This window comes from Dreissena polymorpha, chromosome 13, assembly GCF_020536995.1.
Source record: "Dreissena polymorpha isolate Duluth1 chromosome 13, UMN_Dpol_1.0, whole genome shotgun sequence".
Lineage (NCBI taxonomy): Eukaryota > Metazoa > Mollusca > Bivalvia > Myida > Dreissenidae > Dreissena > Dreissena polymorpha.
Window position 1 is genome coordinate 3,650,461 of NC_068367.1, and position 15,388 is coordinate 3,665,848.

General features: G+C 35.5%; 1 protein-coding gene across 2 annotated transcripts; it reads right to left on the reverse strand.

The window, feature by feature from the left end:
• Nucleotides 1-11,087: 11,087 nt before the first annotated feature.
• Nucleotides 11,088-15,388, reverse strand: LOC127855893 (uncharacterized). 2 transcript variants are annotated; one of them, XM_052391785.1, is made up of 4 exons: nt 15,243-15,388; nt 12,978-13,109; nt 12,181-12,328; nt 11,088-11,244 (listed from the first exon to the last, which is right to left on the reverse strand). In XM_052391785.1, the coding sequence occupies exons 2-4, from the start codon at nt 13,102-13,104 to the stop codon at nt 11,145-11,147; spliced, it is 375 nt and encodes a 124-aa protein (XP_052247745.1). In that variant the 5' UTR covers nt 13,105-13,109; nt 15,243-15,388; the 3' UTR covers nt 11,088-11,144. The 2 variants fall into 2 exon arrangements, with proteins under 2 accessions (XP_052247745.1, XP_052247746.1); XM_052391786.1 differs by lacking the exon at nt 15,243-15,388 and having other exon boundaries at nt 12,978-13,132.

Below are 15,388 nucleotides of genomic sequence, written 5' to 3' on the forward strand. Positions count from 1 at the left end.
ATAGTAGTTGTAGTAGTAGTAGTAGTAGTAGTAGTAGTAGAAGTAGTAGTAGTAGTGGTAGTAGAAGTAGTGGTAGTAGTAGTAGTAGTAGTAGTAGTGGTAGTAGTAGTGGTAGTAGTAGTAGTAGTAGTAGTGGTAAAGTAAAAGTAGTAGTAGTAGTAGAAGTGGTGGTGGTGGTGGTTGGTGGTGGTGGTGGTGGTGGTACTAGTGGTAGTAGTACTAGTAGTAGTAGTAGAAGTAGTAGTAGTAGTAGTAGTAGTAGTAGTAGTAGTAGTAGTAGTAGTAGTAGTAGTAGTAGTAGTAGTAGTAGTAGTAGTGGTAGTAGTAGTAGTAGTAGTAGTAGTGGTAGTAGTAGTAGAAGTAGTAGTAGTAGTAGTAGTAGTAGTAGTAGTAGTAGTAGTAGTAGTAGTAGCAGTAGCAGTAGCAGAAGCAGCATTACAAGACCAATACTTAAGAATGATCAAATGGGAAAAGGTAACCTAGCACTGGCAGTAAATATGGGGCTCATTTACAGGTCAGATTTTGGAATCTCTGCTGTAAAATAAGATTTTGAATTAATTAAAGGGAGGCAAATCTGTAATAAAAAGAACATGCATAAACCGTAGTTGTTTCCCTTGTTTGAACCATGCTAAATCCTTACAAGTTTGGAAAGAATTGGATGAAAAATTTGGACTTTATTGCATAAACACCATTTTCTCAATTCAAGGGGAGGTAATTCTGTACTTCATGGACCAATAATGCTCATTTTTTGTAGGGTTCGTGTCCTCATTGATATAAAGACACTGTGCAAATTTGGAAAGGATCGGACAAAAAATGTGGAAGATTTTTGAAAGTTTTCACAAAATAGGCAAAAACGAATAAACATGCAAAGTTCAACGAGCTCCTGCGGCCATGTTTTTTGACGAATCAAATTTCTTTGAACAACTTTTTCAGGGGAGCCTTCAAACGTCATCCCTGTGAAATTTTTTGAAAATCTGATGAGCGGTTTCTGACAAGAAGATTTTTTAAGGTTTTTACCATATATGGTCATGGCGGCCATCTTGGTTATGTGATCAATTTTTTTTTAACAATTCTTTTGTCCCATGACCTAGGGATGCTCCACATGAAATTTAGTTGAAATTGGCTCAATGGTTTAGTAGAAGAAGATGTTTACAAATTGTTTACAGACAGACAGACAGACGGACGGACGGACACCGGACGGTGAGTGATCACAATAGCTCACCCCGCTCAGGTGAGCTAAAAACACAGAAATATTAATTGACTAGATAGTAGATTGACATGAACAGACAGTAAAATAGAGTTTTGGAATGGTCATGTTCATCAGATCATGTACAAAAAAATAACAAAATTGGGACAATCATAGCTCTACACAGTTTCCAACTAGTATTTTCAATGTAAAACAAACAGATAAAGAAAAAAAGATGTACACAGAACATATGCTTGGAAAGTTTTGGGATTATTTCATCAAAATTTCTTCAAGAAAGTATAATGTGCTGAAAAGTTTAGCTTAAAAAAAACACTTAACAATATATATATACTGTTAAAGATATTCACATATAAACATTGGGGACGATTGAACTTTACCGGTTCGCAACACTTAACATCAAACAGCGTACCCTAACCCTTAACACCTAACAAATACCAGGGTTTTTTATCTGATTTTGGGGAAAGGGCCTGGCCTCTTTTGAGGGAAAAAAAACTGCGCAAAATGCCGGTTTTTAGGGGAAAAAATCACGCGAAACGCCGGATTTTGGGGAAAATAAGGAAAGTCTTAAATAATCAATTCAACATATTTTGCTGTTTTTAAAACAAAATCAAGGCAAAAGATAATTTAATTATGCAATATGTTATATTTTCTACACTGGATCAGGTTAACTTATGTATTTAAAGTTTAAAGTTTTTTAGGGGAAAAAAAAGAAGTCTGGGGGAAAATTTACCTGCTGAGGGGAAAAAAAATCTGATGGGAAAGGGCCGATTTTCGGCGGGTCCCAAAGAAGGAAAAAAAGCCCTGAATACCAACTTACGCAACACCTTATAATCCTTTTATCGTCTATATTTCCTTAGTATCGGGGGCTACCGCCCCCAAACCCCCGCTTTGTCGAAAGTGGTAAACAACTGCGTACCCGTAGTTCTTCTTGAATGCTCTGAGCTTTTATGAGTACATACGTACAGCTCATAGACCCAGACCCGGAGGGTCAATAGCTGGGAGTTGGATTATTGCAACTAGCGTACCGGTAAAGTTTAATCTAGCCAAACATTGTTACTGAACTCAACAGAAAACACTTTAAAAGTTTCAATGACTTGCCATATCGTTGTTGAAAACAAGGGGCGCTTGCTGCACTGGTAACAACAAAATTATATATAGTAAGGCGATAATTTGCTCATAAAATGTGCATAATCAAGAATTAGGTAAAATTGTGGGCAGTCAATCGTTTGGCATATGGGTGTTTGAACTAAATTGCATCAGATAAACAAAATGGCAGCAAAAGCTATTGATGCTATGTACATTGAAAACCCGCAGAACAAGAGATAATAAGCGCTTGGTGAAATCTACAATTAATTATGCTCACCATCTTGAAATTAAAAGTTCTTCAGCAAGCGTTGATTCTTTCTTGTGTCTGATGCGCAATACACAACTGATTGCTTATTATGCCACTTGAAGTGATTAATAGTAATAACACATTTAATTAATATATCAGTGAACTAAATCTTGCAATAGACTAACACTAGTATAAATTATTACGTTTTTTGACTTGATACATTTACATGTGTAACTATAGGAGGTTTTGGGGATTCCGATAATGACGTCACGTTTGCGCATGCTCAAATTTTGGCCGTCAAAACTGCGACCATTCTGCTATTGTTTGCATTGATGAAGCGCATCGTGATAAGGTTACAAACATATTCGCGACCCTTTTGAAGAACAAAAAATACTCAGAAATTGAAATTCTTTCAGATTAAATTGAATGCAATGAACGAACACAAATAAGGACGAAAAAAACACAACAAATTGATTGATTTTATGTAATCAACATATAGAAACTGACTTGAATTTATTTGTCTGTAAAAACTTACCTTGTTACAGATTAACTAAATCTTCTTGATAAATGTTAATGTTTTTTTATTTAATTGTTCACACCAATTTTCACACTCTTTGTTTCAGCATTTTAACCCAGTGTTTAATTGCCCCTTTCTTTATCACAAACCAATTATCTCGATATGATCCAGACAGACAATAACTAAGAAAACAGTGTGTCATAAACCCAGGGACCAATACTTGTATTACTCTGTATGGGGTCTCTGCATAAACCACATGTGTCTGGTCATTAAACACAATTTATGAAACCTCCATGTCATCTCTCGACATATTAAGTCACAAACTTAACAGTTGCTTTAATAAAATATTTGAACATATTTAAAAATATAAATTTGTCCGAAATGGATTAACAGCTAGGAACTTTTAAGTATATATATTAGCCAGTTTAAATATAACAATAAAGTGTTTAATAACTATACATTTAAAATATTGTACACATTTACACAATTAACGTATTTAACGGGTACCTGCAAATGTTAACTCTGCTATAATGTGTAAAGATCGTGTGTTACTGCAGTGTTCGAAAAATCATCATGAAAACAAGCAATCGCGTTTGGTCATTATAGGGATATAAAATACTTGCGTTAAATAAATTAAATGTGTAGATTAATGGTATCATAAATGCTAGATTTGTATCGCTCATTATCACTACAGACGAGTTTTCAATATACGTGTACATGCAAAGATAGTAGTTCAATTTGCAAAATATGCAGGTGTTTTTTTCAATTTGAATGCTTAAATTTATTAATATTTTCATTCAATGTTAACGAAACGAAAATTCATTTAATGTAAAAGAAAATTAAAAATACATTTCAAGATTGAAATGTATTGAGCTATTTTAGGGCTTTGTTTTATAACTGATTCAATGCACCCCTTACACTAAATTTCAATCGCGAATGAAAAATAACACTATCGCATCCACACCACTTATAATAATATTCAAATTATTATATGTATTATTATTTTTGAAATATCATTTATTAAATTCTTATTTTTTTTTAAATACGGGTATTTATAGTTTTGTTTTGTGAAATTGTAAGTATTAAGTCTTCCGACGACCCTGATACAATGTAATTGGCCGCGATCAAGAAGTTGACGGCCAATCTATTTTTAGTAACGGAAAACCCCTCTTGTGATGTCACACAAAAACCTCCTATGCTGTTTACAAATTTAGATAAGAGTGGGTCTCACTAAACACTGCAAAGACACACACAGTCTAGCAAAGGTTACAAAAACAAGTAAAGTCAGATCAAAACACAAATAAGTTAACCAGTGTATCCTTTATTCAATAAATTTAAGACTATTAGGGGAATATATTTAGGAGGAACAAAGATTTTAACATGAATACTACAGTACTACAGTAGTTTTGATATAATTACAGGTGAGTTATAACAAAAGAAATCCAAGAGTTACAGTGGGTTTATTGGACTTTGCAGCATGTGTTTGACTTTGTGTACCTTTGCTACACTTTGTGTGTGTGTTTTTGAAGTGTTTAGTGTGAGAGTTACGGCATGTAAACAATAGCTTCTTTTAATTTTAGAGACATGTGGTTAATGCTATAATGCTTCTTAAACTATGGAAAAACGTTTCGGTGTAATGTTTAGAGAATGTTTTTTAATCATGTTTTTAATTAATTGTAATTAACATTTACATGTTCTTTACAATATTTTCATATTTCTGCACAAATGATATGCATCCATTGTTCACAGTGATTTTTGTATTATTAGCTAATGTACAATTCGGATGTAATCATTTGGGACCTACTGGCGGGAATTTTTATGGGAATTTTACTGGTCATGATTAAAGGTAAACTAAGGTCAAAAGTGAGGTTAAACAGCTACGCTGAAAAAAAGAAAGGAAGTCTTGCTTAACTGGGCTCAATCCACTGATTCTTGGAGTAAAAGTCAAGCGCTTAAACCAATGGGCCATCAGTGCTTCCATAGTCAGTGGTTTATTTTATACTCTATATAAGCATTCCTTGAAATATCACACAATCAAACAATAAAAAAAGAACTCTCCCAAATTATTTGTGTAATTAAATGCAATATTGATAAATGTAAACATTCCATCTAAAAAGCTCCAATAAAAAACAAGAATAAAATTCAATAAAATAAAAAAGTAACCCTCAACTTGGCTAGAACCATTGACCCCTGGAGTAAAAGTCTACCGCTTAGACCACTCGGCCTTCCATGCGTATACAATGAGTGATGTATTTTATACTTTATGTAAGCAATCCTTGTAGTGTCACAAATTATAACGAAAACAGTCAATTTAAAGGTGCCAGTTAAAAATCAAGAATAGAATTAAAATAAGGAAAAAAAGTAGCCCTCATCAGGGCTAGAACCACTGACCCCTAGAGTCCTGGATTTAAAGTCTACCATTTAGACTACTCAAACATCTGTGCTTACTGAATGCAGGATGTATTTGATACCATATATAAGCAATCTTCATAGCTTCACAAAATATAAGGACAACAACAGATTGTCAAAAATACTGTTGTTATGGATTAGATAGCGCGAGTTGCAGGAAATAAATATGCTCCATTTACTAATGTAATATTGGTTTCTTTCAACAAGGTAAGTTATACAATGCTTTATTGTTTGTTTGTTGCTAATTTTAATACAAAACATTAACACCGCGAATCAACATACATCGAGGATAGTTATGGACCAACCCCATTAGGAAAGTCAACCCGAAATTCTCGAAAAGTTGACAGTTAACAAAGACCGGTCCAAAACAGCTTTTAAATGCAGTTATTGGCCCAAATCAACCACTTGATCGGAAAGATTGACATTTTTCACATTTAACTGATATATTCTTTCACAAAATACTATGTAAAACATTTAAAATTTATCTATGCTGCTATTACATATCGAGAAAAACAGCGATTTGACAGACTTACTCGAAATGCGAATCTCCCGAGATTTCACGGTCATATGACGTTATTTCTATTTTTAGTAACATACCATGTGCTCAAGTGTTTTCAAATTCTGAATGACATTTCCCGGTATTTTAGATTAGTCTGGCTTGTTTTGTAAACAAATTGTAGTGTAAATACAAACTCAAAGTAAATATTATTTAAAACTACATGATTCACACTGAAATCAGTCTTATAATCCACCAGACGTAAGTTGTTTATCACAAATAATAGATTTCAGAAAACGAAAGTAATGTTTACAATTTCAGCAAAAAATGTCAAGGTCGATCCGAAAGTATCCAAATGAAAAGTCGTCGCGTGATAAAGCGACAATGGCGTCAAAATTGTGAATTTCAGACTGATGAGAGTTATTTTCATGTATTGTAAGATGCATTTGAAACAGTTGAACCTTAAAATAATCCCCAATTCAGTAATTTATATTCTTTCACCAATATATGTAGAAATGTATCCAAGAAAATGAGCTTCCTTTGATTTATAGCGTGACATAAATATGTTATGACTCTGGTTGACTTTCGATACGGGGTTGGCTTCAGCGTACAGGTCTGTCAATACTATATAAACTGTACGCTGAAGTTTCTTTAGCTACCGGTAAGTCCAAATAATTAGACGTAATCTACCGATGTATACATGTATCGACACCATATTTATAGGATAGCTAAAATTATTCGCCTTCAGAATAAATCTTAGCCAAGAGTCTGCCAAAGCAGAAATCATCAAAAGACTATTGCGGCAATTTATATTGACTACATGAAGTCATTATTGATAATTAATACTATAGGAGTACTCAATGTCAATACTGGAAACTTTACATTTAAACAAGTGTAATTATGTTGTGGGAATTCACAGATTTACACTTAATATTATTTAAAGAATGTAATCTTGAAACAGACGAGCTACAAACAATACATTTTAATGTTTCTTCTTTACGTCAGGTTTGAAACCGTGGGGCCGCCATCTTGTTTTCAAAAGTAGTTCCAAATCCAATATGACGGCCGCTTTCGTACATCAGAGAGACGGTGTGGTGTAGCCCACTGTCCGATGCGTTCAGATTGTCATACTTATATTATATTACCGGATTATAACGCTGGTGAAAAATGTATCGGCATGTTTTGTTCACAGGTAAAGGGCGCGTGGCCAAGTCACTTTAACAATATCAATTTGTCATAAAACAACATTTTTTATCATATTGACAAAAAAAAATACTTTTTTTTCTGATATGTTCATATATAACATATCAGAATTTTATTTTTTGGTCAATAATGAATCCATATTGCAAAAGTTATGACCAAGTTATGATTAATGAATCCATTACAGTTTATAGTGATAACAATGCATTACAATCGCAACATATTGTTTTGTATCACATGCACGTCAATTAACATCGAAGACCGATTATAATTAAACCACTGAGCGCAGTCACCTTAGCAGACACCCTCATTAATATCGGACGCGTCTTTAATCCGCTGTTCACAAGTTTTTTATTCTTGGTCTCACTCGCAATAAACCGGTCCAGACCGGTTTAGAGACTGCAGCGAATGGTTTATCTCACCTAATCGAGATAAGAATGTCATTTGGGTGTGTCAGCACGTGCACTGTGTAATCGATTTCATGACATGGAAATTTTAGCAAACAGAATCGGACCGACTGTTATGGTTTTTCAATCGGTCTTTCATGACCCCAATCGGTCTAGGACCGACAAAACCGAAAAAAAATATGATCCCTGTCGCTACAGATGTCTTAGAAAAGCATTGTTATACTGTTTAGGCCACATATACTGCATAAACAATGGGTGCGGGAAGGTTATGTTAAGGCCTTGTTTGAAAGTGAGTTTGCGACCAGTCAGGTCAAGGTCACTGCTATTGAAATTGGGAAAAAATAGAAAAACGAGAGACGAAAAATATTTATTCAGACTTGCACAGTGTACATCGTCTGAACACTAGATATTTCACATACTATTATGTCACAGAGATGCAATATAGAAATAATATAAACATAGGCAGCATCCTATATGTTAACAAAAATACTAGGTAAAATACTTGTTATATATGGAGGATAACTATTTGAAGTTAAGTAACAACATTATAAATATTATTTCTTAAAATCAGCAGACAGATTGGTTCTAGTCTATAACTTTAGCTCTTTAAGTGCTGGAACCGAATTTTGAAGACCTTTGCAAACAGTTTTGATTCAGATGAGACGCCACAAAACGTGGCGTCTCATCAGGATCCAAACTGTTTGCTATACTGATAGTATTCTTTAAAAAAAAATCGAAGAAAATGATAATTTTAGAAATTCAGCAAACCACATTTTAGCAGACGACAAATTTCCCTGCATGCAAAGGGTTAGATCGCATTGACTAATCGTGACGAAATTTAGGACCTATTATTAGTGGCTTCTCGGGTAAATGTAAATGTCACTCTAACTAAAATAAGAAAACGTGTGTACCCTGAATAACTTCAGTTGCAATGAAAGTATTTTACCAAAATTGTATGTGTGTGTGTAGATTACACGCTGAACTAGCTTAAAATACATTTTACCAGTCAGGTGAAGGTGAAGGTCACAGCTACTACAATCCAATAAAAGTTTGTGGTAAAATACTTGAATTTGGATGGAGGTTTGGGTCAAAAATTAGTTGTGTCGCCTGCTTATTACTAAACACCAGATGTAAGTTTATTTGAGGTCAAACGGGTGAGGTTCAAAGGCACTGACACTAAACATTAAAAACGGTTTCTGCTCATCTTGAGTTGCCTGGAAAAACTATGCTGAAATTGTGTGTGAAGATAGCTTCTGGAATTGTGTATATTGGAAGCTTCCATCCAGACCCAGGTTGGGATTGTATTTAGGACCAGTTTGATTTAAGCCATTATCTTGAGTAAGGATGGATTATTGTCTCTATTGCATATATTGGTAAATTGTCTGTAGGAACATAATGTTTCCTATATAACATAAGACCAGCAAAAATGGGTCTTATACCATATGCGTCGACATAAAAAAGCCTTTGCATTCGTGCAGACTGTTCAGTAGCTATGCTTTCAGCTAAGGAGACCGCAAAACCTTGCGTGACTTAACCCATTTATGCTTATCGTCTAGGAAAAAAGGCCTTGGCAAACAGCGTTGACCCAGATGAGACGCAGCATGATGCGACGTCTCATCAGGGTCTGCGCTGTTTACTTAAAGGAATTTATGTAAGAAATATTATAAATATAGAAATAAGTTACTAGACATCCTTAATTTTGGAAATAAATTGATCTAATTTAGAAGGATAGGAGAGTCCACTAGGCATAAATGGGTTAAATATTTCACCACCGATTGAAGGAGGAGCTGTTACAATTATTAACTTACATATTGACAGCATATTAATATTTAGTTTTTTTTTTCTTTTTAACATATAAATATATATGTTTAATGTGTGATAACCAAGCACATTCAAATATACTTTCTTGCTTTGATTTACTGTACATGAGATTTGTACAACGTATTGCTTAGTCCGGACTGCGTTTAAAACATTGGACGCATGGCTGATTATTATAATTAATTTCAATCATGCATGCACAGTCAGGCGCATTAATGATTAGGTTAGCACTCACAAGATATCAGGTTTTATCCAAACGTGTCTGAAACTTGATTACAAACGAGTCATTATGCGCTATTATACGAGTCGCGTTCTGAGAAAACTGGGCATAATGCATGTGCGTAAAGTGTCGTCCCAAATTAGCCTGTGCAGTCCGCCCAGGCTAATCAGGGACGACACTTTCCGCCTTAATTTGATTTTTTTCTAAGAAGAGACTTCATTTAAACGAAAAATGTCATACAAGCGGAAAGCGTCGTCCCTGATTAGCCTGTGCGGATTGCACAGGCTAATCTGGGACGAAACTTTACGCACATGCATTAAGCCCAGTTTTCTTAGAACACGACTCCTGTGAGCTACGTCTTGCTCATAAGGGCATATCCGAACATAGCAGCTCCAGGCATGCCTTTGCTTCTGTATACTCTGATGAGGACTCATGATGTAAGTTAATAAAACTACCAACATTTGTGTGACTTCATAGTGGACCGGATAGATCCTGACGAGACCGCTTCGTTGACCGTGTATAGTAGAACTGTCTCACGACGCGGCTCGCATATCTTTGTAGAACTGCAGCCGCTGTTGTTTCCATATAGCTTTTGCTCTCAACTTTGCGACATAAGTTTCTTCCGATGTAGATATTTTTGGCATTGTCTTTAGTGTTTTAATAGGGTAATAACCGCTTATAATCGTCACCTATTTGAATCTTTAAAGAATGTGTATGTTTTTCCAAAAATGTCAATACATGGTCGAGACTTAAACACAGCTAGTGGCTTTGACCATTTTGACGAAGCTTTATAGTTAAATGAATACCTCGGAATGTTTAAGATTAAGCGCGTATCGTATATAATTCAGAGTTAATATGATGAGTATTCAAAATGTGAATTTGGCCTCACAAAAAGAGAAATGTCGAATATTTACTCGTATATTATATTCAGGCATAGGAATAAAGAGTGCTTAATTTTAATCCGCTATGAGAAAACCGAGCTAAATACATGTTCGTAAAAGGTGCTCCCAGATAAGAATGTGCAATCCGCACAGGCTTTTCCGAGGCGGCATTTTCCGCTTTAACCTTATTAACATGTTTACCTCTGACATTACCGTTGATGTGAAATGACCATATATTTATGCAAAAATTGTTCACCTATTTGAACCGGTGTCAAAACCGTTATGCACGAATTTTGATGTTATGTTTCATCTATCTTTAAATGGACTCTTTTCAAACAACCAATCGTGTTTGCACTTGTATGATACACTGCGTTGGCCTCGACGCTTATAGTAAATGGTTTTATCAGTGATTCAAGTGTGAACCGATATATAATATAATGATTGATAACGTGTACGCCCATGTGTATTTTATATCCCTGCACAGGCTAATCTGGAACGACACTTTACGCACATGTATTAAAACCAGTTTTCTCAGAACGCGTCTCAACTAATCTACGTGTCGTAGACTACATAATCCAGTTCAACAATAACGCAGTACATATGTATATAACGATTGTTTATTGCTTTTTCGGAATAAAATTCATTTAATCTGTTATTTAGCCTGTAATCGCATCGATGAGGGCGGCACCACCACAAGCCTGGTTCTGTTGACCTGGTTTGGGGGTCTCGTGGAAGTAGTGGGCGAGGTTCTGGAATCTGTAATACAGAGTCATGTGGTTAACCCTTTGACGCACTTTTACTAACACACTTTGACGCCTTTAAATAAGATTAAGACAATCCTTCCCCGGTTAAAGTTCGAAAGGCTTCATGTCCAACCCTTACATAATGATGATTAACAGCACGAGAACAGCATGAAACCTGAAAACATACTGCGATTTATTCGAAGGATGTTCTGGTTTTATGCTGATTGCATATACCTGGTAGACATTTTTTCACTTCTTCACTTTCACTTTCGCTTCTTAGCGAGAGAGGGATTTTTTAAAAGAAATTCGAGTTTCGTTCAAGAAATGTGAAATGCTCCGAATTATTGAACTCTGATACCACGAAGTCTTATAAGAAAACACACGGCCCAGAATTAATAAGTGTGATTTGATAGAGGCCAGTTTTGGACGTTGAAAAAGAGAGTAATCGAGAGAAGGTTCGGGTCTTTGTTTGTGTTCGAAAATTTGGATGCGGTATTTTGGGCCGCGTTCTGAAAAAACTGGGCTTAATGCATATGATTCTGTTCTGTGTTTTTACGTTTGAATTGTGAGGCTCCTTCCGCGCGTGAGGCTGCATTAAGTCTCTCCTAGCACTCCTGCCTAATTAACCAATTGACTCGCAAACAATTTGGACGAATTCGTGAATTAAAGCTGCAATTTACGGCTATTTGTATTTAACTGAAAGTTATTTTTAATTTTGGTATGGTCTTGTCTTGTATTGTGGAGGGTGGGGGTGGTGGGTGCGAGAGCCGGAGTACCCGTAGGAAAACCCACCTGTCCGCTGTGGTGACCACCAACCACTCACATGCTTCTAGGACCAGTAATACAAAATGATTAAATCGCCTGGGTGACAAGCGCGTGTACCAACCACTGCCCTAACCGGACAGCCATTACGTACATTAAGTTGAAACTTATCCTTCAATAGACTTACGCGTGGCACACAAGTGGGCATCCGTAGGTCATGACGGCGCCTTCCTGGAGAAGTTTATGGCACTCGGCCTCGCACGCCTGCTCCGTGGGGTCAGCACCGAGGACATCCAGCATGATCTGGACATCACACTTCAACACCTCGAGGTTGACTGAAATCAGGGTCAAAGTCGTCGATGGTATAGATAAAGTTAGTCAAAGTTTAGCTACGTCAGTTTGTATGCATGCACTGCACGCTTGTATTTATCAAATCGTTTGAGTCTGTTAAAGGGGCCTTTTCACAGATTTTGGCATATTTTGAAGTATGTCATTAAATGCTTTATATTAATAAATGAAAACATCGGATCTTGAAAACTCCAGTAAAAAAATCAAGATAATAAAATTAAAAAAAGAAAAAAGGTAACCCACAGCAGGGCTCGAACCACTGACCGCTGGAGTCCTGGACTGAAAAGTCTACGATTTAGCCCTCTCGGCCGTCCTTCCGGATAACAATGGCAGATGTATTTTATACTTTATATAAGCAATCCTCGTAGTTTCACCAAATAAAGCGACAACAACAGAAGTCTCCAAATAATTAATTCGTTTCGCGTTGCAACGTTTTATAATTTTCAGGTTTTTAAATCGTCAAAAGATGCATATAATGGCTATTTTAGAGCACGGTTAATGTTCAGTTTTACTGTTTCCTCACAAATATCATAACTAAAATGAAAATTTGCAAATCTGAAACAACTTTTTTTTCAATTTCGTCAATTTACCCAAACGTGAAAAGGCCCCTTAGACGTGACAGAAACCAAACCGTACACAGGTTGCTGACATTCAAGCCGAGCTGCTGAATGAATCTGTCGGGGCGCTCGCCACTGAATCGTTCGTGCGGGGCAGCAGCAACAAAGGCCAGAGTGGTGGCGGCGATAACAACCATCAGCATCATGGTTGCTGTGAACACAATAATGCAAATGTGTAAGGAAAGAAAGTAATTGCGATTGGTATTGTACAGGTACGTAAATAGACTGAAGCGTTTCCGTCAATTATAGGTACGTAAATAGACTGAAGCGTTTCCGTCAATTATAGGTACGTAAATAGACTGAAGCGTTTCCGTCAATTATAGGTACGTAAATAGACTGAAGCGTTTCCGTCAATTATAGGTACGTAAATAGACTGAAGCGTTTCCGTCAATTAGTTGTTAAAACCTTGAACAAAAAGACTATTTGATTTACCTTCTTAAACGCTCTGCTTTAGTACATATTTATGTTTAACTAAATACAATGAATGCAACAGTTTTTGTTTATTTTTATATGATGTGGTACAATTTTTGTTGGATTCACCGTCCGAACTTGCTCATTGTCGATATCAATTTTCTCGATTATTGATAATCTAGTTCTGGCTTCCATAACTTTAAATGTCGCTTTTTATGATTTTTGACTGGCGCGACTTTATAGTTATGGACCAACCCCATTAGGAAAGTCAACCAGAAATTCCCGAAAAGTTGACAGTTAACAAAGACCGGTCCAAAACAGCTTTTAAATGCAGTTGTTGGCCCAAATCAACCACTTGATTGGAAAGATTGACATTTTTCACATTTAACTGATATATTCTTTCACAAAAAACTATCTTAAACATTTAAAATGTATCTATTCTGCTCATACATATCGAGAAAAACAGCGATGTGACAGACTTTCTTGAAATGCGAATCTCCCGAGATTTCACGGTCATATGACGTTATTTCTATTTTTAGTAACAAACCATGTGCTCAAGTGTTTTCAAATTCAGAATGACATTTCCCGGTATTTTAATTATTCTGGCTTATTTTGTAAACAAATTGTAGTGTCAATACAAAGTCAAAGTAAATATTATATAAAACTACCTGATTCACAATGAAATCAGTCTTATAATCCACCAGACGTAAGTTGTTAATCACAAATAATAGATTTCAGAAAACGAAAGTAATGTTTACAATTTCAGCATAAAATGTCACGGTTTATCCGAAAGTATCCAAATGAAAACTCGTCACGTGACAAAGCAACAATGGCGTCAAAATTGTGAATTTCAGACTGATGAGAGTTATTTTCATCTAATGTAAGATGCATTTGAAACATCTGAACCTTAAAACATTCCTCGATGCAGTAATTTATATTCATTCACTAATATATGTAGAAATGTATCCAAGAAAATGAGCTTTCTTTGATTTATAGCGTGACATAAATATGTTACGACTCTGGTTGACTTTCGATACGGGGTTAGCTTCAGCGTACAGGTCTGTCAATACTATATAAACTGTACGCTGAAGTTTCTTTAGCTATTGATAATCATGATATAGATTTACCCCGGTATCATCTACCACGTGGGATTGCAGGATTGAAACGATAGAAGCGCTTGTTGGGTTCATGTCTTCTAAATAGTGAAATGTTATTTATGGGACCTTTTCACAGATTTTGGCATGTATTGAAGATTGTCATTAAATGCTTTATAATGATAAATGTAAACATTTGATATAAAAGGCTCCAGTAAAAAAGCATGAATAAAATTTAAAAAAGAAAAAAAAGTAACCCTCAACTGGGCTCGACCCAATGAACCCTGGAGTAAACGTCTATCGCTTAGACCACTCGGCCATCCGTGCTCATAATATGATTGATGTATTTTATACTTAACATAAGCACTCCTCGCAGTATCACAAAATAAATAACGACAACAACAGAACTCTCCAAATTATTCAATCGTTTTGTGTTGCAACGATTTATATTTTTTAGGTTTTTATATCGTCAAAAAATGCATTTCATGAATATTTTATTGCGTGCTAAATGTCCAGTATTACTATTTTCTCACAAATATCATAACTACAACGAAAATTTGCGAATCTGAAATAATTTAGTCAATTTACCAAAACGTGAAAAGGCCCCTTAAATTATAAAGTTCCCACTTCCGCATACCACCACTAAAATTCATTTCGAACAAACATTCGACTTTAACGAAGCCGTTAATAAGTGGTTATTGAATAATAATTTAAGAAAGTAGTTTGGAGAAGGATTTGCGACGACGAATGGATAGTTGAATTAGAAAATGTTACTTTACCTTGCGTGATGATCTGTCGGAATGAAAAGACAAGCACGTACTAAAGCGTTCATATATACCTTACACATTCACGATCTGTCCATATAAAGACCACTTATCAGTTCTTATTAACAGAACACTGCGTGGTTCCATCTCATAGGCCATGT

What these genes read in the sequence shown, in the direction of transcription:
- LOC127855893 (XM_052391785.1), bottom strand. Translation starts at nt 13,104, where the DNA reads ATGATGCTGATGGTTGTTATCGCCGCCACCACTCTGGCCTTTGTTGCT. An exon ending in CTTGAATGTCAGCAACCTGT is followed by an intron (nt 12,329 to 12,977) that starts GTACGGTTTGGT and finishes CCCTGATTTCAG; the next exon opens with TCAACCTCGAGGTGTTGAAG. An exon ending in TGCCCACTTGTGTGCCACGC is followed by an intron (nt 11,245 to 12,180) that starts GTAAGTCTATTG and finishes TCTGTATTACAG; the next exon opens with ATTCCAGAACCTCGCCCACT.